The 20,628-nt window shown below is 51.0% G+C and overlaps 2 protein-coding genes across 4 annotated transcripts in view; one reads left to right on the top strand and one right to left on the bottom strand.

Moving 5' to 3' along the window:
• Positions 1 to 175: 175 nt before the first annotated feature.
• Positions 176 to 9,018, top strand: matr3l1.2 (matrin 3-like 1.2). Of its 3 annotated transcripts, XM_077573694.1 has the most exons (22): positions 176 to 276; positions 1,156 to 1,895; positions 2,132 to 2,193; positions 2,285 to 2,323; positions 2,754 to 2,827; positions 2,908 to 2,966; positions 3,692 to 3,808; positions 3,881 to 4,006; positions 4,076 to 4,240; positions 4,628 to 4,752; positions 4,854 to 5,121; positions 5,195 to 5,344; positions 5,855 to 5,960; positions 6,044 to 6,060; positions 6,148 to 6,270; positions 6,345 to 6,473; positions 6,546 to 6,674; positions 6,744 to 6,874; positions 6,944 to 7,307; positions 7,382 to 7,505; positions 7,570 to 7,685; positions 8,831 to 9,018. In XM_077573694.1, exons 2-22 carry the CDS (start codon positions 1,236 to 1,238, stop codon positions 8,891 to 8,893), a joined length of 3,147 nt encoding a protein of 1,048 aa, XP_077429820.1. In that variant the 5' UTR covers positions 176 to 276; positions 1,156 to 1,235; the 3' UTR covers positions 8,894 to 9,018. The 3 variants fall into 3 exon arrangements, with proteins under 3 accessions (XP_077429820.1, XP_077429819.1, XP_077429818.1); XM_077573693.1 differs by having other exon boundaries at positions 5,195 to 5,329; positions 6,345 to 6,674; XM_077573692.1 differs by having other exon boundaries at positions 6,345 to 6,674.
• LOC144056529 (uncharacterized) overlaps positions 9,014 to 20,628 on the bottom strand; it is a 24,749-nt gene continuing 13,134 nt past the window's right edge. The window contains exons 3-6 of the mRNA XM_077573441.1: positions 10,645 to 10,721; positions 10,496 to 10,527; positions 9,377 to 10,332; positions 9,014 to 9,303 (exon numbers count right to left, since the gene is read on the bottom strand). Coding sequence (XP_077429567.1) covers positions 9,934 to 10,332; positions 10,496 to 10,527; positions 10,645 to 10,721 — 508 coding nt within the window. The 3' untranslated portion in view covers positions 9,014 to 9,303; positions 9,377 to 9,933. The remainder of the gene's footprint in view (positions 9,304 to 9,376; positions 10,333 to 10,495; positions 10,528 to 10,644; positions 10,722 to 20,628) is intronic.

The raw sequence follows: 20,628 nt of genomic DNA, 5'->3' as shown, positions 1-20,628 counted from the left end.
TATATATATATATATATACCATCCTACCATAGCATTTTCCAGTCTTGCCTAAAGGCCGAGCCCCCATTGACAATATTTGAATATGTCGACAGGAATAATTCAGCTGTGCTATTTATCTCTCTATCTATCTATCTCTCTATCGTGTTTTTGTTTTTATTTCACTGGCGGGAGTGGGCTTCAGAGCAGTGACGTCACTGATGAGAAGACATCTCGCGAGAGTTGCATCGTCGCTTAGCGCATTCTGCAGCTCTCGACAAGCGGACGACACAAAGACGGGTAGGAAGAATTAAACGTTAACATTTCATATTTTATACTTAGCCCACTTTATATAAATCTAGCTGCACTTTATTATGTTGTAGTGTTGTATTTAGTCAAGAATATTAAGGCCGCTGGCGTTAGCTCTCGTGGCTTACAACAGGCGTATTTCCACGAGCTAATGAATGCTAACGTTAGCTCTGGCGACGCTCCATTTCACCCCCATTATTTTAATATATATAAATTTTCTACCATCGTGCATTAGAAGTCGAGCTGTAAGCGATGACATGTTGAGTGCGTAGCGTACTAACTGCGACCGAGTGCGTTAGCTTTTAGTGCAGGGATCGGGAATCCTGGTCCTCGAGAGCCGCTGTCCTGCCTCTTTTTCATGTCTCTCTCCTCAAACACAGCGGACTCAACTGATCGGCTAATCAGCAAGCTCTGTACGATCTTGTTCATCAATCAGGTGTGTTGATGGAGGGAGACATGGAAAACTCTCGAGGACCAGGGTTCCCTACCACCGCTTTAGTGGCACCCCTGACCTGTTAGCACGTCTGCTAATCATTAGCACAACTAGGTGTTAGCGCGTCTGCTTCCATGTTAGAACACGTCGGTCGACTGGAAGTTACCTTGAATTGGATCCAACGTGATTGGACCAATTTGTCCAAATCTTTTTTCCTCTATTGACAATGAAGATGTTTCCTGCTTTACTTTACTTACCCAAGCGGTTCTCTGACCACGTGACTTTCCTTTTCTACTTCGAGCTTCCTGCTTTGTGTCTGCAGAGGATGTTTTTATTCCCGTTGTCCTCCTCCTCGTCACGCTTGTGTAGCTGCCGGTCTTTGTGGACACGAGCGAAGACCACAATGTCTGCTTGTCCTTCACTTTCTTGTCTTTCAGGACTCCGCTTGCCTTTTTGCTCCAGACTTGACTTTGCGTCGGACGCCTCTTGAACTTGTTCTCGACGTCTTTGATCTGTGATGGACGGCGCTCCAAAAGGCTTCGCGGCGGGGCGTGGCCACCTGGCCGCAGGGTCCTTAAACTTCAGCATGAACGAGCAGCGGTCTGTGCGACAGATGAGGGGCGGGGTTTCGGGGGTGGGCGGCGGTGCTGACAACCAGGAAAGCGGCCCTCATATGCCCCGTGGTGGTGGCGGCGGCGGCCATCTTGGCGGCACCATGAAGCTTTTCGCCAGCTTGGGGCTGTCACCCGCCGATCTGGACGTTCTGGCTCAGATTCCCGAGGAGGACATCAACGTGGACACGCTCCCTCAGATCCTCCTGCAGCTCAAGAACCGCAAGACGGGCCGGGGCCCCGCCTCTTCCGGCTGGGACGACGGCGGCAGGATGGGCGGTGCCTCGTTCGCTCAGGGTTCGGACCCGTCGGACTTTGGCTTTGCTTCCGTCAGCCGCAGAGCGGGCTTGAACTTTGGCGGTGGCGGCAGAGAGAGGTTGTATACCGAGCTTTCGCCCCGCGATTCCTACGGCGGTCCGCAGGGGGCGTTGCTGTCCCAGCCCACCTTCTCGCAGCGCAGGAAGGGCTCCCCATCCATGGGAAAAGTCCAAGACTTCTTGGGAGCCCCGCCCCCACGCTTCCCGCACGTGTGCTCTCTTTGTGACTTTGATGTGCATTCCAGCATGGTGAGTAAAGCCACACCTCCTTCCTGCCGCCATCTTTTAGTCACATGGGTCCGCCCTGTGGCCTGTCCTCCATTTGGTCTTCTTGCTGTCATGGATGATCTCCTTTTTTAATCGTGCACATTTAACGATAAAGTACACTTTGGACACACGCACATGCACACAACGGGGAAGATGGTGGCGCCGTTGGGTTGCCGTAGTGACGCGACCGTGAGCTGATTTTGTGTGCATGTGTGTAGGAGTGGAGCCAACACACAAACGGACTTCGACATGCCGAGAACAGGCGTGTGCTCGTCAACATGTGAGTCACACACTAACACACGACATGATACGCACACGCGTTGGTTCTCCTTTGGATGGATGACCTTTGTCTCCTTGTCGTGACCTTTTAGGTACCCCGAGTGGGATGTCGGTGGCGCTCCAGGCAGAAGGTAACCAGCAAATGTTGACCCGTTTGCTTACCATTTGAATCTAATTTTCATTAGCTGGCTAAAGGTCCACACTTCCGGGTGTCGGGTTTCCAAAAGCAGGAATGACATTCCGCTGTGCACGGCCCACACGCGCGTGACGTCACACGCGTTGACATTCACACACGCGGCAAAATGCTATCAAACATTCTCACTCCAATCCCAAAATGCACATACGTCCAATTTGCATCTCAATTCAAATTGTGCACGTCCCTTACAAATAATCGCAAGTTGATGCAACAACTTCAATGTGTCAAAAGTGGCACAAGAAAATGTGAGTGTAAAACATTGTAGATTTGTCAGTAATTGAGTGGAAATGGATTTCCAGTGTGGCGGTCAAATTTGAGCGTGGCGTCATCATCATCATGACATGTTGATGCGGTGTGCATTTCAGCGGCATCATGGAGTCTACCAACCTGGCAGCGGGGCTGCTGGGACCCGTCCCCTCGGGGATGCCGTCCACTTGGGGTGAGACGCACGCACGCACCTCCTTTCCAACATGTGATGATGTCATGTCTGATGACCATCGTTCCGTTTGTGTGTGGCAGGATCGGGAGCGGGTTTGGGTCTCGGCATGGCAAGGCAGAACCGCTCAGAACCCAACGTGGTCAGTCTTGAGGTTTTTGTTGATGGTCCTTAACCCATTAAGGCCGGGAGCGCGTGACTGCGCTTCTAGCGTTAAAGCCGGGAGAGCGGATATGTCGTTTTTGTTATGTTTTGACCAATCGTCGCCGATGAGATGAATCCGAATACGCACGAGAGGATGACGTGGGCCTCGTAGCACGTCCTGGAATTTTATTTGAGCGTTTATAGTTGATGCAGATTCACGGGAGTTGTGAAATAAATGACGCGATTGACGACGGCGCGGGGGGAATTCGAATCAGTGTAATGAATAGACAGTGACATATTGTTAAGAAATATGTTTGTAGATGGTGACAATTTTGACGTCTTTGTAACTGAATGGACGACGAATAATTACCGCTCGATCCCCCGAGATTATTCCAAATGCGCTTCAGTGTTGAAGGTAAATACATATATTTGGAGTTATATACCGCGTCATTTGTTTGTTGATTAAAAAAAAAAAAAAGATATATTGAAGGTTGATAATAAAGTTAGGTTTGTGTGAACGCCACAGGTCTGAAATGACGTTTCTATCTGCTTCAGGAGCTGAGATATCAATTATTTTAAATATTGTTGAGGTTTTAGAGGCATGTTTTGCCAGGCACTTTAAGCCTTAATGGGTTAAGCGATGTGACAAGATGGAGGTTGAGCTCCTCAAGCAAAGTACGCAAACGTCAAGCATGCAAACGTCATGTTGAGCGTCTGCCGCAGTTGAGGAGCCAAGTGGTGGTGGTGAAATACGACAGGAAGCCGCTCAGCAACAAGACTCTGTTTTCCTTCGCCAAACGTTTCGGCCGTCTGCAGGAGCACCTGGTCCTCAAGACCAAGGTAGGTTTTCAAGCTCACCTTCCCAGTAGGGGGCGCCAGTGTGCACTGACAAACCCCATCGGTGTCTGGCAGGCCTTCCTGGAGATGGAGACGCACGAGGAGGCCGTGGACATGGTCAACTACTACCAGCAGAATCCAGCGACGCTCTACGCCAAGCCCATCACCTTCTACCTGTCCAGGAGGCTGGTCGTCATCCAGGTGACGCCACTTCCGGCACCACACGCCCACCTGTGCAAAGTCTGACACGCCATCTTTGGTGACAAACAGAAGGAAGAGCGCTCGTCGGACCGAACGTCCTGGGAAGCTCCGCGACGCGACAGCCAGGTGATTTTCTTCTCCAACCTGCCCAGACAAGAAGACAAGAAGAAGGAGCTGCTGACCGCCGCCGCTCGCTTTGGCGTGGTGGAAAAATATCTCTTTTTGACCGACCAGGTGATGCACTCGCCATATTCAAGTGTTCAACGTTCCCGATTGTTGTTCAGAGATAATGTTCTCCTATTGGATAGCGACGTACATTGAAGGTTCCTTGCGACGGGTCCGATAAAAGCATCCGATTCTATATGAAACTTGTCGCACACTTTTGCCGTATGCGCGTTACACGCACCATTATCGCCATTTGTTTTTCATATTGTGCAGCCTTAGCACTTAACACTAAAACAGGATTTCGTGATATTGTCAGACTTTGGTCTAAAAACACTTTTTGAAAATGTATCGTTGCATTTGAGTCTCCCCACTCGGGATCAATAAGTCAACGTGCGCGTATGCGGTCCCAAAGTGTCGTCAAGCTGATGAGTGGAATGTCTTTCTGTTGCCGAGCAGGCCTTCATCCAGTTGGGAAGTCCCGAGGACGCCGAGATGATGGTCAAATACTACATGCAGAATCCGCTCACGATCAAAGGACGAGCCGTCCGCCTCAACATTTGCACAAAGTACAAAACCCTCAAGTGAGTCCGCTCGGGCACTCGTCAAGGCAACGTGGCCGCCTGAACAGCAGCTTCACCGCCACCGTCGCCACCTTCTTCTTCTTCTTCATCATCATCAACAGCATCAACCGCAGGCAGAAGGAAGGAGTCGGAACCAGGAGAAGGTCATCCCGATCCCGATCCCGCTCGCCTTCCAGGAGCCGAGACGACAACGCAGACAAATCTGCTTCGGACGACGATGACAACAACGACGACGAGGTGGCGGGAGTGCTGGAGGGTGAAGGTGACGAGCGTCAGAGCGCGACGGGTGCCGACGAGGAGGAACAACCCCACCAGGTGGCTGCGGAAGAGGAGAAGCCCGAGGGAGCGGAAGACGGCCTTGAAAATCAGGTGACGATGCCCAGGTGCGAAAAGATGGGCGGAGGCCTTGCGTAGGATTGTTCTAAAGGAGACGTCTCCGCAGGCTGCCGACGGCGAGAAAGATAGCGACGTGAACGATGACGTCACGGAACACGCGCCTGTGGATGCTGAGCGGGGGGACGAGTCGCAGGAGCAGCGATCGGAAGCAGAAGGAGGCGGAAAGCAGCCAACGGAGGAGGTCACTTGGCCACAGGCATGACATCACCAGCAAGCCCCGCCTTCCCACAACATACAAAAAGATTTCAAAACTGGTGTTATTAGGACAATGACAGTTTGGGTTTTTGTATTTATTATTATTGAAAATCAAACTGTGCTTAGCAGCACACTATTTTCCTGTATAAAAGCTCTCTCTGGATTTTGGTCAATGAGACGAGGTGACGTCAGAACCGTAGGAGCGGATTTTGAGGACGTTATTAAAAAAGTCAGCATCGAAGTGCGCACACTTTTCCAAAGTCATCAAACCGTTGCATTTAGCATCAGTTCTGCAAACGCTGCAGCCGCCGCTAAATGCTGGCAACCACGACGTTGCGTTGGTGACAAGTCCAAAAGTCCCTGGCCTCAGTGGCCTAATAATGAGCAAGGCAGCATCACGCCGGTCTCGACGTAGGAAAAGCAAATGATTTTTGTAGTCCGTGCAGATATGGAAGCACAAACCGTATTGAGGTCATGTGAGTGGCGTGACCGATGCGTCTTGTGTGGTCAGGATGAGGACTTCCTGGAGAACATGGAGGACTTTGTGACGCTGGACGAGCTCCCCGACGAGGACGAGAAAGAGGCTGCTGCTGCTGAAGGACAGTCTGACGGCATCGGTAAGCCATCGTGGGAGCGCTTGAATTGGCGGGATGATCGTTTGACCGCCGTGCTCAGTCTTTCTTCTTCTTCTTCTCTGCAGACCCATCCAGGAAGGGAGTACGTATCGGCGTAAAGAATGACCAATGAGCCCAGTGGCTACATTTGAAGACGGGAAAGTGATGTATGCGCTTTTCCTCCCGTCAGGGGCTGCGGGTGGTCAACATCCTGGGCTTCAGACGAGGGTACAAGTTCCTGGACGAACTGCTGGGACTGGCCACACCCTTCGGGAAGGTGGTCAAGCACCTGGTCCTGGACTGGAGGCCCGAGGTGGCGCACCGCTGAGTTGCAGGCTTCCCGTCACAGATGGCGCTCGCACTCATCTGCTCTCCATTTCGCCTCAGGCTTTCCTCCAGTTTTCCACCGAAGAAGAAGCGCTGGCGATGGTGAAGTTCTACAATGGCAACGTCATGCCGTCGGTGTGCGGGCGCCCGGTGAGGGTCAACCACTCTTTGACCTACCCGACCATCCAGGTGAGGGCGGCCTTGTCCGCGCACGGCGAGCCAAGCGGCCGGCGCTCATCTGAGCGCTTCCTGGAGTTGCAGTGCGGCGCCAGCAGGGTGGTGTACGTGGGCCAGTTGCCCAACGGCAAATACGAGAACGAGGATGTCCTCAAATTGGCGGAGCCCTTCGGCAAAGTCAAAAAGTGCTTCCTGAACCCCATCAAGAGGGAGGTACGCCCTTCGCCAGACGTCCGCCCGCCAAACTTGTTCTTGCTAAACGCTTGTGCTTTTTGTGCACAGTGTTTCCTGGAGATGGAGAACGCGGAGGCAGCGGATCAAATGGCCCAAACGTACAAAACCAACCCGGCAAAGTTGCAAGGCAGACGTCTTCTCATTTATGTCAGCAGGAAGTACACGCAGCTCAAATATGGGTCAGCTCCTCCTCAGCCTCCTCGTTGTTTTCTGGGCGCTTCTGTTTCAACTTTGTGTCGTCACCGCAGACATAGCTGTGCCAGCGCCACCAAGAGACGGTCGAGCAGCTCGTCTCCAAAGCCCTCCAAGTCTTCGGAAGAACCTCCAGCCAAGAAAATCAAGGAGAAAGACGAGCACAAAGCAGAAGTCGAGAAACCTGAGGAAGAAGAACCACAAGAAGTCGTCAAACCCCAGGAGGAAAAAGAGGAGGAGGAGGAGCAGAAGCCCCAAGTGCCCCAAGTGCAAGTCCAACCGGAGGAAGATCTCCAAAAGGAACAGAAGAAACCTGGAGAAGAGGAGGAGGAGCAAATGGAACCACAGGAAGAGAACGCGCCGAGTACACATCTGGAGATGGAAGTGGACACCCCCCAGAGGATTCCACATGGCCAGGAAGTCCGTTTCGCTCAGGTTTGTTCCTTGTTGTGCTGTCTCATGTCCGCTGAATCCTTTGCTGTGTTTTGACGCAGCTGAAAGAAGAGGAGGAGGAGCCAGCAGCCGATCACAACGAAGCAAGCGCCCCCCTGCCCAACGAGAGTAAAAGCGCCGCTGCATCTTTGCCGCTGCCGCCGTTTGACCCCGACAGCGCCATCGGTGAGTAAGCCTCGGCGCTGCTCGGTTGCCGGACGGCCGGTACTCAAGGTTGTGCTTGGTGCAGGTGTGGAGCACATCAAGATGGGTTACTACTGCCGCGTCTGCCTCCTCTTTTACTCCAACGAGGACATGGCCAAGAAGACGCACTGCAGCAGCCAAGCGCACTACGACAAGCTGCAGGTGAGGGCTGTCGCGATATGCAATAAATGAATTCATTGCACCAGAATAAAAAAGGAGCTCGATAAGTTTAATTCTCAGCCATCTGCGCCGACGGCGCCACCCGTAATGCAGCATTTAAAACCAGTTTTAACATTTTCCTTTGCATCGGGTCTTCATAAGCACACGCAATTCTCTTATTTGTGAGCCGCGGCATTAGCACTGCTAATAGCCATGTAGCATTCTTGCTAGCAGCGCACCACCGCTATCGGTGTTGTGCTTGGAAGCCTGCCAAAAAGGCAACACTCGCTACATGCACTCGCAATCCTGCGCTGCTCAGTGCGATACGGGCTTTGCCAAGGACACTTGGTGGGCAAGAAGTTAACTTTCCTGGCACGACTGACTCCTAAACCGTGCTTTGCATATTGAGGGGTGAATTGTCTTGACAAAGTTGACGCGCGCTCTTGGAGGCGGTGCTGTGCCAAAGTAGTTACCCCCGGAAAAATCGGTATCCCTGCCGCAGGGTACGCATGTTTTTCAACAAACGCACGAAGAAGACACGTGTGTTTTTCAGTTTTAGAAACAAGGTTTTGTAACAAGAAAAAGAAATTTTATCGCAGATAAAAGAAAAGCAAGAACACGTTTAATGACCTCGCACGCAGTAGGAAATCTCAGCATACATAAAAAAAGAAAGCTCAAACCACTGATGAATGTTAATGTTTCGGTTTTCTTCCACATGTTTAAGGTTATGGTTAGGAACAAAGAACATTTTGGAAAAATCGCCACTTGTGTGGTAAAAGTCATAAGATCCCGCGGGCAGGGGATAAAAAAAAAAAAAAAAAACATCCTCGGGGGAAAGCAGCCCGGCATAACAGCGGTGCATCAGATTCAGCGTGAAGGCCGCTGAGTAGTAGGGAGCGCCATCATTTGGAAAGAATGCGGACAAATGGAGCTGGTATCAAAGCCCAACGCAACTGCTCATGTGTGGGAATTCTTTGGATGTATTTATTATACCATTATCATTATATTGAACAATTATAGGCAAACCGCAATATCGTTTATCGCAATCATTTCTGGGCCCAGCAAAATTTCTTATGACAGGCGTGCGCATCGCCTGCCGTGCCACAAGAATGGCCGAAATGTCACCGGCGGGACTTTTGTCGTTTCAGAAATATCTGGAGAAGGAACAAAGCAAAGCGGAGAAGAAGCGAGCCAAGAAGACAAACGTGTGAATTCCTTCACTTTTCTTTTTCTTTCAATTGCAAAGTGTGTTACCGTTTTGTTCATGTGATGTTGCCGGCAGTGTGGGCGGACGAAGTTAGCATGCTTTAAGAAATAAATGTTTTACACACTTCAAGTCCTGTCACTTTATTGGCAAAGTAAGAATCGATGAAGAACGACGACGTACCCTCACATTTTCATCTTCTGAAATGACAACGTAGCTTGCCACATTCGAACGCAACGAAGAAGAAAAGAAAAAGCCCTCCGATGGACACCTGACCTTTGTTCTACTTGCTCACCTGATTTTTGAGGCGGTGCTGGCGGCTGCTGCAGTGCTGCACTTTGGCTTCTTCCTCATCAGCGTAGATCAGCTGACACAAGCTGCACCAGTAGCCAACCACGGGGCGCACAAACTCGCTTCCTGTGAGCATCCACAACGTGTCAACGTGGTCATGGGCGAGCTCGCCGGTCCTGATACGGCGGGGATCCCTTACCAACAGGCTGCAGGGCTGCAGTGGGGTTACCGGAAGGTCCGTCGGCTTCCTGCAAACGTCAAAATGCATCCGGCACAAACAAAAGGAAAGTCGCACCTGATTGGGGTCGTTCTCTGCAGAGGTTTACGTGTCCTCGGGAGATGCGCTTCTTCTCTTTAAGGTCTCCCACGAGTTCTCCTCACAACTGGAGTCGGTCCGGGACATTTGCTCTGACGTCTTTGAAGAGATACGTCGACTCTGCGTTTTTCTCTTGTGCCTCCGACTTGCTTCAAGTCTTCTTGGATTTGGACTCGATCTTCACTTTTTCCCACTCACTCTCGTCCGTCCTTCTCTTCTTGGCCTTTGACTCGTTTTCCAAAGTGTTCCTACCTTCGGATTCAATCTGGGCAGTTTTGTCACTTTCTGGCAGCATCTTTTTGCCTCGTGACCCAAACTCCAGAATGGTCGTCCCGTTGTCTGACTCCATCCGCAGCCTCTTCCCACCTTCCGATTGATTGTGTGACGTGGTCATGTCTTTTGATTGGACATCGGCAGTGTTGCCACCTTCTGATCCATCCTCAAGAGTTTGGTCGTCGTCTGATTTGATCTGTGAAGTCTTTGAAACGGACATTGTGAGTGTTGTCACCGTCCGGTTTCTGCTCAAAACTCTTTCTGGTGTCAGACATGAAGACCAGAGCCTTCCCGCCCTCCACCTCAGATTCTGCAGTCTTCCTGTCTTCTGACCTGATGTCCAGAGTCTCCTCAGGCTCTGGCTTAATCTCGGTCTTGCTGGATTGTAATTCAACATCTTGAACATTCCCACCGTTGGACAAGGACACAATGTGTGACAAGTTCCAGGATGCAGATATTTTATCTTGGGTCTTTTGAATGGAATCTTGGGCCGTTTTTTCTTTCTCCTGGTCTGACGTGGATGAAACCGTCCTTCCGGCGTTGGGCTCCTCTCTGTCGGCACCGTGCTGGAGGAGCACAAGAAGCCGGTGAGAAAGTGGCCCGGACAAGCGCGCAAGCCACAGGAAACTTGACGCACGCCACTTTGCTTCTCTGAGCAAGCTGAAAGGAAAGCGGTCGCACGTTCAGACGCCTCCAAAACAAATTTGGACACTCAATCTCATGTCTTACCTTCTTCTCTGCACTCGTAGCGGCCTGCGAACCTGATGGAGAGAAGGAACACAAGAATTTCGGAACACAAGAATTTCGGAACACAAGAATTTCGGAACGCAAGATCGAAGAGTCAAAGAGTATAAAGCCACTACAGGCTTGCGACTTACTCCTGCTGTGATTGGTGGAGTGCGTAGAGTGCAGTGTGTCCCCGCTTTCCCGCTTCTTCTCCGCCTGCCGCTCAGCTCTTCAATGACAAAGCTGGAGTTAACGCATTACAGGAATTACATGAAACAAACACCATCATTGTTATATGTTGTCTGTGTTAAGCCAGTTTTCCGATGATAGCAGTCATTTGAAAATACGAGAGATATTAAGAAACTTACGCAAGTTTAAAACTGAGATTGTACTTTAAAGAAAAAAAAGACCCCATCATAAAATGTCCCCCAAACCCCAAATTTCTCGTCGTGAATGTAATTTGGACTGACGTTGGCAATAAAAATCCATTTGGATTCTCTGAAACTCGGATGCTAGCATGTTAGCTTAGCAGGCTAAACGTCTTCGAGCTCAAAACAATACACGTTTACCTGAAGTGTAAAGAGCTGCCGAGGTCACGCAGTCATGACGCAGTCAAAGTGTCACTTCCATCTCAATTAGAATTAAAAGACAAGCGAAGAACCTCAAAAAGTGTTCATTAAAGGCAAAAAAGAAGCCGAAGAATCACTGGACTGCCTGCCTGGACTTCTTCTTCGCCGACATGACGAGCGCGCAGCTGAGCTGAGCCACTAAGTTACGTTGTCATCATTTAGCGCCCCCTAGGTGGTCAGGAGGAACGAGCAAACCCGACCACGAACTTGTTAAACAAATCTCAATAAAAAATATGAACTAAATGTTAATGACGTCATGTTACGTTAATGAATGTGGCTTTATTTTGAGGGACAATTCATTGAATTAATGCCAAGGAAGGTACCCAAGGACGTTAAATGTATTACTGGAAACAAGTGTACACTGAATAAAACGAATAGTAACAGTATACCGCGTACGTTACAGACTTGTAGGTATACAATTGGACTATGCACAACTACGACATTATTGAGCCACCAGGTGGCGCCGATAGACTTGTCCATGGGTATAATATTGCTGATGAGTTTTTCATTTCATCATTCTCTTAACAAACCACTTTTCATTTCCTATGCATCCAATGAAAAAGATAAGACTTATAGCTTGTTGTTACTTAGGCTGCAATTACACAACACGAAGCTATGGAATCTCCACTTTCAGCCTAAAACCTGTTGGGAGGATAATAGACGTTAAGATGAATCTTCAAACTTTCAGCTGTTGTATGAACCTTTTACCAGTAGAGGGTGCTAACACACATAAAATCGACTGCAGTGCTACAAGAAGGTTGCGGGGCGGAAGGTGTGTGCGTGCGTGTGCGTGCGTGCGTGCGTGTGTGCAATCGAGTTTCAGGTTGAGGCCACCGACATCCCGGCCTCCCTCTGGTTCCGCCAGTGGCTGTGGTTCCCATCCCGTGTGTGCCACTACATTGAAGCAGGGCCGGCAAAGCCTTCGTTGCTGGAGGACGGACCGACATTGACGGCAATTCTTCTTCTATTCCTCTGGGCTTGTCCCGTTACGGTTGTGAACCTTTTCCATGGAAGCGGATCTTCTGCCTGCAACTGCCCTCACGTCTTCTGGAGTCACGACAGCCATCCACTGTCGCTCTCTCTTTTGCGGCAGCTCCACCCTCATCCTCCTCCTAGCCATAAAGTCGCATCTCACCGCTAGAGGTGATGTCCAAAACGTCCAAAACGTCGTTTCTCTCAAACCTTTTCCCCCGAAAACATCCAACTTATCTATGGTGGTGCCTCCCTGGGAAAAGGTCAACATTTCAACTTTGGCCTTGGACTCGGTCAAGGTCACATACGAGCCCTGCCGCCTTCCCGTGCTCCTCCCTCTTGTTCCAACCAGCTCGGATCCGTTTGTTGGCCTCCTTATCGCACTCACTCGCTCTGGACTGTTGATCGCAAGTATTTCAAGTTGTCCACCTTTGCCCTCTCCTTGTCGTGTCTGTCTTCTTCCGCTCATTCACGCACAAACAAACATTCCTGTCCATGCCTCCATCTTTCTCAAAATCCTCGATACCTGAAAGGCGTCCAACTTGTCACTTCCTGGTCCAGCGCATTTGCCTCTTCCACTCTTCCTTCTCTCATTTCCCTCCTTCAAGTATCCTCCTTTCCATCCATCCCGGCACCAGACCAAGAAGACGGCCATGGCGGGCAACACGTCCATCTTTGCCGACGACATGGATGCCGTTTTTCCCCGCATGTCCTTCATCAGCCGCATCTGCTGTACATTCTTTCCATCTCATCTTTGTTATTTGGTGTCAATGACTTCTTTGCAATCTTTTATTTACGAGTGACAAAGGTTCGACCGCAATCTTTTATTTTCAAGTGTCACTTTCACAAGTTGTCCTTTCAAACTTTTGTTTGAATCTTGCGTCTGCGAGGGAGTTGTGGGACGTTTCGGTCTCATTTTTCTCTTCGTCCGCTTTGTTTGTCCTTCACGCGTTTGCGGCGTCCGTTCGTTCCGTTGTTGAGCATCGGGTCGATGATGCGTTTCCCTCCCGTTTGTGGCCTGACGCTCGCTCGCCGCTCGCACGGGACGGCGGCAAAAGCGTCTTTGACCTCTCGGGAAAAACGTCTTCACACAAATAGTCAACTAAGTCTCGCACAAAGTGCGCTGATGGGTCGGACGTCCGTGCATGCTACGGGTCCAATCGGCTCCTCATCACTTTTTCATCATCATCATCCTCACCTTCAACAATACAAATCAAACACATTTAAACACACACACACGCAGACGTTTGGATCGCCGTCGTTAATGCGCGGTACGTCACGTGCGCGCGTGCGTGCGTGCGCGCCGGTGGATGAGATATGCGGGTTGCGGGCAGCACTTTTGGCTTTCCGCCTGGTTTGGCGGCGGGCGGCGAAGAACACGTCCATCAGCGTAAATGTTTGATGGCTGTTTTGTCGCCGTTGTTTATCCGAGCAGCCGACTGAAATATTCATGGCGCATTTTGTCTTTGCCAGCTCAAACAAACATTTGATTTTTCAAGCGCCATCAATGATTCACGTCAGGCTCATTGATGCACTTTCGCCAGAACATTTCGTGCCGGCGACGGCAAGCCCACTCCAAAGTCCTGTCAAATATCCCGTCATAGCCGGGAACTGCGTTTGGAATGGTTGGCTCCTCCCCCGGCTTCCTCGTCGCTATCGCCCCCCCCGACTTTCTTGTCCACCGCAGGCTTAGCAACGCACCATCCGAGACCTTTGCCAACAACTTCGAAGTGGCAACGGTGCAAAGGTTGCAGTTGCCAGTTGCCGTGCGTTTAGCAACACGCGTGACATCGACACGTCAAAGTCCTTCTCGTTTGGCCAAGCGCTTCTCGCTTCTTCACATCGGAAAGGCCGCCCAACGGATCAGTGCCAAAAGACGGAAAATTGCCAGTCCCAGACCAGACCTTCAAAATGGGCCGGCTTCGGGTGCCACTTCACCAAAAAGTAGCCGAAACACAAGTCGACCATCAAAGGTCAAAGATCTTGTTGACGAGACGACGCTCAACGAGGTCCCGCTCGTCCAAAGACGCCATTTTGAAGCATGACTACTGCAAATGTTTGTGACGTGGGAATGAAGCCATTTTGATCCAACTCAGAAAAGTGGCGGCCATTTTGACACTTGCTGTCCACTGAACCATTTGCTGCTTCATTCCTGTTCCTCACAACGCAATATTTACAGCAGCCACATATCATTGTCAAATATTTTTCACTTGAATTGACTGAAAACAGAATCAAGTTCATTTGTCTGAATAAAGTTCCATTTGCAGTCGTGGACTCTCCACCGTAATGAAGTCATCGGCCAAATGAAAAATCATTTCCTAAGCACTCGTGGCACAATCGTGGCCAGATCAGCTTCACTCATGACATCATCGGCTCATTTACATAATTTGTCTGATGAGCAAAAGCTCAGCAGTGAACTTTGTCTAATGAGCTTTGTTATTCTTTTTGTGCAAAAAAAAGAAAAACTTTGGGGGAGAAAACATGAACATCTGGGAAGTTTCCTGTGAGGCATCCACAAGAAAGGCCTTTTGTTCACACTCGCGTGCGTGCGTGCGTGCGTGCGTGCGTGCGTGCGTGCGTGCGTGCGTGCGTGCGTGCGTGTTAGGCCTCAGACAAACATCAGATTGGTAAAAAGACAAACTGCTCCCGTGATGACGCCTCCTCCTCTTCCTCCTCCTTCTTCTTCTTCTTCTCCCAAATTAAAAACTCCCACGCACTTGGCAAGAGCGGCGCGCAGGAAGCTGATGTCGAGTTCTGCGTTTGCAGCCGCGACGCTCGCAGTGTGCAAACTCCGACACGCAAAGCACAACATGCGACGGGCCTCGGCGGGACCAAAATGGACGCCGCAGGTCAATTTGCGTTCACAGGCAGGCTCGTGCTGCATTCGAGGAAAGCGTCACGTCGGACTTTTGCCACTTGACACCAGGAAGTGAATAAGATGGCGTCACAATGCGGCGTAATGAGCGCCGCCCCCCCGGCGAAGGCATTCCATAGGAAGCGTTCGGGACTTGCGGCTAGCGCGAGCGGCGGAGACGGCAGACGCTGATGCGCTCTGACAGCGTCTGCTAATTGGATTAAATTAATTTACCTCGGGCGGCCATGTTGGCACAAAGCGCCGCTTGGCGCGTGAATAAGTGATGGCGGGCGGCGGGCGCGGCGCACACTTTGTGAATCATTTAAGGACACAATGTGCTAATTAGCGGCGGTGGAAAGGAAAGGCAGGAAAAGTGGCTTTTGCGTCGGCAGTCGGCGGCTTTCAGTCGCAATTAAGACGCGCTGCGCTGTCACTCGGGCGGGCGCGGGGAGCGCTTCATTTATTCATTCGCTGAGCAGATGCTGAGTGCGGCGGGGCTTTGGATGCTGCCAGGCCTCACGGGGGGGAACAACTTGGATGGAGAAGAGGGGGTTGGCGAGGGGGCGGGTGCTTGCTGCGAACCCCCCCAAACCACTTCATGTGGCGGTAAAAGGAAGCATCACTCAACACCGCCAACAAAACTGAATGAAGTGGAATTCAAACAAACAAAAAAGCATGCAGGCCTGCAGCACACTAATGGGTGGTCCAATTCTCAGGTTCTGGGTTCGAATCCCTGCTCCGACCTTCTTGTGCATGCGGAGTTTGCGTCCGTGTGTTAGCTTGACGGATGACGAAGAAGAATTTGTCCTCGGTTGACAACGGGAATGCTCGTCGATATCCATCCACAGTTGATTGTTTGTCTATTTGGAACCAGACTTTGAACCTTCCCACACTCAAAGGTTCAAAGTTGAAAACAGGCCCACCAGACAACCCCCCCCCCGCTAAATGTCCAATTTATTCCCGCTCAGGCCCGGCGGCGTGCGCGTTACAGCAGGATTTATGTGGCGGCGGCGGCAGCGGCGAAGTCATGTTTATGCAGCAGGAAGCTGCCAGCTTTGTTGGCGGCCGCCATTTATTAGCAAAAGTCTCGCGGTGCCGGCCCCGATCGGCCGCCTCCTCCGCGCGGCCTCTTTGATGGGCGCCCGCCGCGTCTCGGGCGCCGTAACGAGACGCCCGGGATGCGCCGATCGAGCGTCCGTCGGGACGGACGCCGTTTGATGGCCGGCCCAAAACGTGCCGGCGGGATTTGCAAAGAAAATGGAAGGCGAGGATGAGGAGGAGGAAGATCTCGGATGGTTTGGCAAGCCTTTTGACGACCGCCCCGAAAACTCCTCCGCATCCTCCCCCTCCATCTTAACGTTAATTTCCCCAACGTCGCTCTCTCAGCTTCCACGGCGCCGACGTGCGCGTGTTGATGAAATTGTGTATGTTGGTGTTTGCGTGCATTTGTGTGTGCGTTGACGCATCTGCGCGCGCACTCTCGATGTTGCTGGCTTGCCGTCGGCCAGCGTGCCGTCAACGAAGTCTATTCTCAGCAGCTGATGGCGTCCAGTCATTCATCAGATTGTCAAGGTCATGTGACGTGAAATGCTTAACATGTTCCGTCTGGCGTGCTGACACAGCCTTTGGTATTGCCGGCAATGCAGTCCGCGTCGCACGTTGCCGTCACCTTACGTGACATTTCACACGTGACGTCACGCTCTCGTCCACATGTTGCATGTGGCGTGACGTCACGTGTAAACATTGCGGCCTCCGCGTTTGTGCTCAAGTCGACAACTGTGAGTTTGCGTGCAGGTTTCTTTCTTTTCGTTTTTCCCCACAATTTGAAGAGAAGAAAAATGGTCTGCCGTCTTTGTGCTTTTGTGGGATGGAAAGTCAAGCATGAGTTTTAGTTGTTAAAAAAATGTGTATTGCATGCAAGATTTAAAAACAACGACAAGACGGTCGGTGTTGCGTAGTCCAACATTTTGAAAACAAGGCTCCATCCACAAGTCAAATACGCAAGCTAACAGAGTGTGAAAAGAAAAGAGTGGTCGCCTTCGACGGGCCCACGCATCACAACAAGCCAGTCGCGGGTCAATTCCGGTCCAATTGGTCAGCCGGACTCATTTTGGAGCGGATGATGGCAACAGATGGGTTGAAGTGAGACGGCAGGATGATCTTCGAAGAGGGTTGCGTGTGCGACGCCCACGATGGGTCGCCGTCACGACAAAAACAGCCCAATTGTGTTTTGTTGGCATCAAGAACTTGACTCCACTTGCTTGAAATGTTCTGGAAAGGACATTTGGGATTTTTGCCACCGTAACTTGAAACCTGGAGGTCAACTTGGTCCCGCCGCCGCTATTACCCGACATGCTAACTAATACGCCAACACCATCACGCTAGCCAACAGGCTAATGACCGTCATGCCACAACAAATCTTCTCCGGCGCTGCCCCTCCCCCAGCCCCCTTGCATGCGCTGCCGTTATTTCCCTGCGGTGGGGTGCAAGTGAGGGGGGGGGGGGTGTCGGGGTAGGGGGCGCTGTTTCCAAAGCCCACGAGCATTGCTGGCACATTAGAGCGCAGCATGTGCTTGATTAAAAAAGAGTAAAGTAACAAATGAGTTCATCACAGCGTTTAGCAAGATGGCAGCAAATGGTGATAAATGGGCTCCATATGCCGCCAGTAAAGCCGCAAAGTGCAGCCCCGCCCACCCTTGCCCGCCTCGTCTCGGCTACAAACAAATACATGAGAAACAATGACACCCAAGCAGCCTCCATCTTGAATTGAATGAGCATGTGGACGTGTGAAATATGTCACGCTCGCGCTTGTCATCCTGGACAGCCGGCGGAGAAAAGATGGCGTCAAATGGATCTTGCTTGGCCAAGAACTCAAGCCCTCCAAAGCTGTCGGTCCAGAACGGCCCCCCGGCACGTAGACCGTCTACGTGTGCTTTGCGGACCCGGAGAAGGTGTTGCTTCGTTCCACCGTCTTTTTCCATTCACCGGCAGTTTACAGGCGGGCCCATGCGGCCCATTTTGACCCGTGTCAGAGTTTGGTCGGCATTCGTTCCAGTGAGGGTTGGACTCCGCCAGGTTGCCCTTAGAGTGCGTTGCCATTTATGAGTGCGGTCCAGACGCTGCTGAGGTTTGCTTTGGTGGCCTCCGCGGTCCTGCCGGCTTCCTCAAGTCACCGTCTCCAATCGTCACAAGGAATCCAAATTCGAGGCCCGAGTCCGAACAGTCTGGAGCGCCCGCCCTGACTGGCGGAGTTCAAGATTCTTCAGGACTTGTGGACCAGCGCAGCATCTGCCGTCACGCCGACTCCATCGCACTGCCGAGGTCTCCGTTTACCCGATGGTGGACATTCCCGAGCCCGCCGCCCACCAAGACGGCAGATATCCGCGTTTCAAATCGCTGGATTGCCGGACATTTCTTCTCTCTCGTTGTCGCGACGCCACTTGAGAATTTTACGACACATCAGCCATCACGCGACAAACTTTTGCTTTGGCTTCCCGCGTCTTGACTTCGGAGTTGAGATTGGAACGTTGACTTGTGGAAATGTTTGACACGTCTTCCAACGGGCTTCTCACACTTGAACTTGACTCGAAAACAAAACATCCGACACAGACGATTACACTTTGTGTAATTCACCAAAGTACCTAATTTTGCCTTTATACGAAAGTCCACTAGCTTAATGCTAACACATGATGTAAAATGCCAGAGATGAGCTAATGAAACTAGCATCAATATCACTTTCATGGAGGATAAAGGTCATCATGTGCAAAACCTTTAAAGCCAGCTCTTTGGGATCGTAAGAAATCAGGGTCCAGGACAGGAAAGGAGACGAGCGGAGACGAGCGGAGACGAGCGGAGACGAGCGTTTCTTTGAGAAGCGACTCTGCGAGGTGACTTCGGGAAACGACAAGCAATAAAATTCCACTTCTAATTGTAAGTCAAGTGTCCTCACAAAGCAGGAATGACAAGAAAACACACACGTCCCGACTGAAAGTGTGTGCGTGCGTGCGCGTGCTGTAAAATGTCCTCTTGTGTGTGCGCGTCCAGATGGGCGGAGACGTCGTGCGTCTCTGCGGCGTCTCTCCACATCTGCCAGTGCAGATGTTTGATGAATCGTCAAGCAGCCGCGCTGTCGCCTCATTAAAGTTGCACCCGCACAGGGGAAGGGCCCCCACCCCCAGCGACCCCCCCTCCCAACGTAGCGCGCTACGGCACTATCGTAGCGTAGCAGCGCGCGTCCTTGGGGTGGCGTGCCCGCAGCTGGCGCCTCCGAGGAAGGAAAGCGCCACACTTTGTCGCCGTCATGTTTCATCTCGTCATGTGATCTCTTCTTTGCGTCCACACCACGACAAACACCTGACATGCACACGCAAGGCCGCCGGCGACCAGATTGCATCCACGTGCGCTAACGCTGCTCACGGCTAACAAAGTAGCATTCAGTAGCATGATGTCATTAGAGCTAGAAATCAAAATGTAGAAACACGCGTACACATGCGTAAAATGTGAAGCGTCGGAGTGAATATTCATGAGGAGTCGGCCATTTTGAAAGATGCACATGACGAAGGAGCGTTTAATTGTCCCGGTTTTGATTGGCAGCCGGCGATGGCGTGGCGGCGCTTTACTGCCTCATTTGCATACGGACGTGTTTGCGGCGTTTGTGTTGATGCAGGGAAGCGTTTGGCTCCTCCTATGCTAATTAGCAAAAGCAGCTAAGGTTCTTCCTTCAGCAAGCACGACAAATGCCTTTCGATGGAGTCAACAGTATCGTGAAGACTCGATGAATCGTTTGCAATTGTTGATTCATTCATTCACACTTGATAGCGGAACGGAATCGTCCCCTCACTTGTCGTCACGGCTGCGTCGGACAGGACGCTACGGCAGCCATATGGCGGGCGGGCATGCACGTGAGCGTGTGATGCGGCGCTCGCCAGATGTTTTCCTCCCCGTGCGTGCAAATGAATTCATGAACACGTTTAATTGTGAGTGTGATTGACAGACGAGAGCGAACGCCAGCGTCGGTCGGCCCTTGGCGTGACGAGCGCCGATGTTTACGTGATGAACCCGCCCGGCGTGTGCCGATGCCGTGGACGCCGCTGACATCGTGACACGCAATTCCAAAGAAATCAAGCGTTTTTGGGTCACGTTGCCTCCGTTGAAAGGCGCTCCTTGGGGTGTGCCCGCCTTGGCCACACGGGGGCAGTAGAAGACACACGCACCGATGGGCCGTTGATTGAGGCACTGCTTCCAATCCCACTTGAGTTCCAGGCAGCAAGCAATATGATTGGCTGCCACAAAAATCAGTGGCTGTTCTTTATAAAGTCAAGGATTTTCTAAATAAGAAAGGCCTCCACATATTGTATTTTGCACTTATTTGACCTCACGTGTCATATTGTGCTGAAATTTGGGCCAATGTGTATAAAACAAATATAGACCCAATTGTTCAATGACAGAAAATAACGAATAATGTTGGTTGCAGGGAAACAACGAATGGGTTATTTATAGGATCGGGTCTCTTGAAATTTACGGATATTGTGCACTTCAAAACTATGGAAACACTTTTTCGTCTAGTAAATAATAGCTTAGCTCTTTGTATTTTTTAAACTAAGAGAAGGAATCTACAATTGAAGGAAGGTCTTTCATTATGTTAGAAATATGTCAAGTGAGGACGAACGCAAAATACAGAC

This window comes from Vanacampus margaritifer, chromosome 8 (genome assembly GCF_051991255.1).
Source record: "Vanacampus margaritifer isolate UIUO_Vmar chromosome 8, RoL_Vmar_1.0, whole genome shotgun sequence".
Classification (NCBI taxonomy): domain Eukaryota; kingdom Metazoa; phylum Chordata; class Actinopteri; order Syngnathiformes; family Syngnathidae; genus Vanacampus; species Vanacampus margaritifer.
This window is presented reverse-complemented; position numbering and strand designations above follow the sequence as displayed.

Excerpts from the sequence above, each read along its gene's own strand:
- matr3l1.2 (XM_077573692.1), top strand. The coding sequence starts at position 1,236 with ATGGACGGCGCTCCAAAAGGCTTCGCGGCGGGGCGTGGCCACCTGGCC. Across the intron at positions 4,241-4,627 it reads ATCTCTTTTTGACCGACCAG|GCCTTCATCCAGTTGGGAAG; the intron begins GTGATGCACTCG and ends GTTGCCGAGCAG. Across the intron at positions 6,271-6,344 it reads TCCTGGACTGGAGGCCCGAG|GCTTTCCTCCAGTTTTCCAC; the intron begins GTGGCGCACCGC and ends ATTTCGCCTCAG.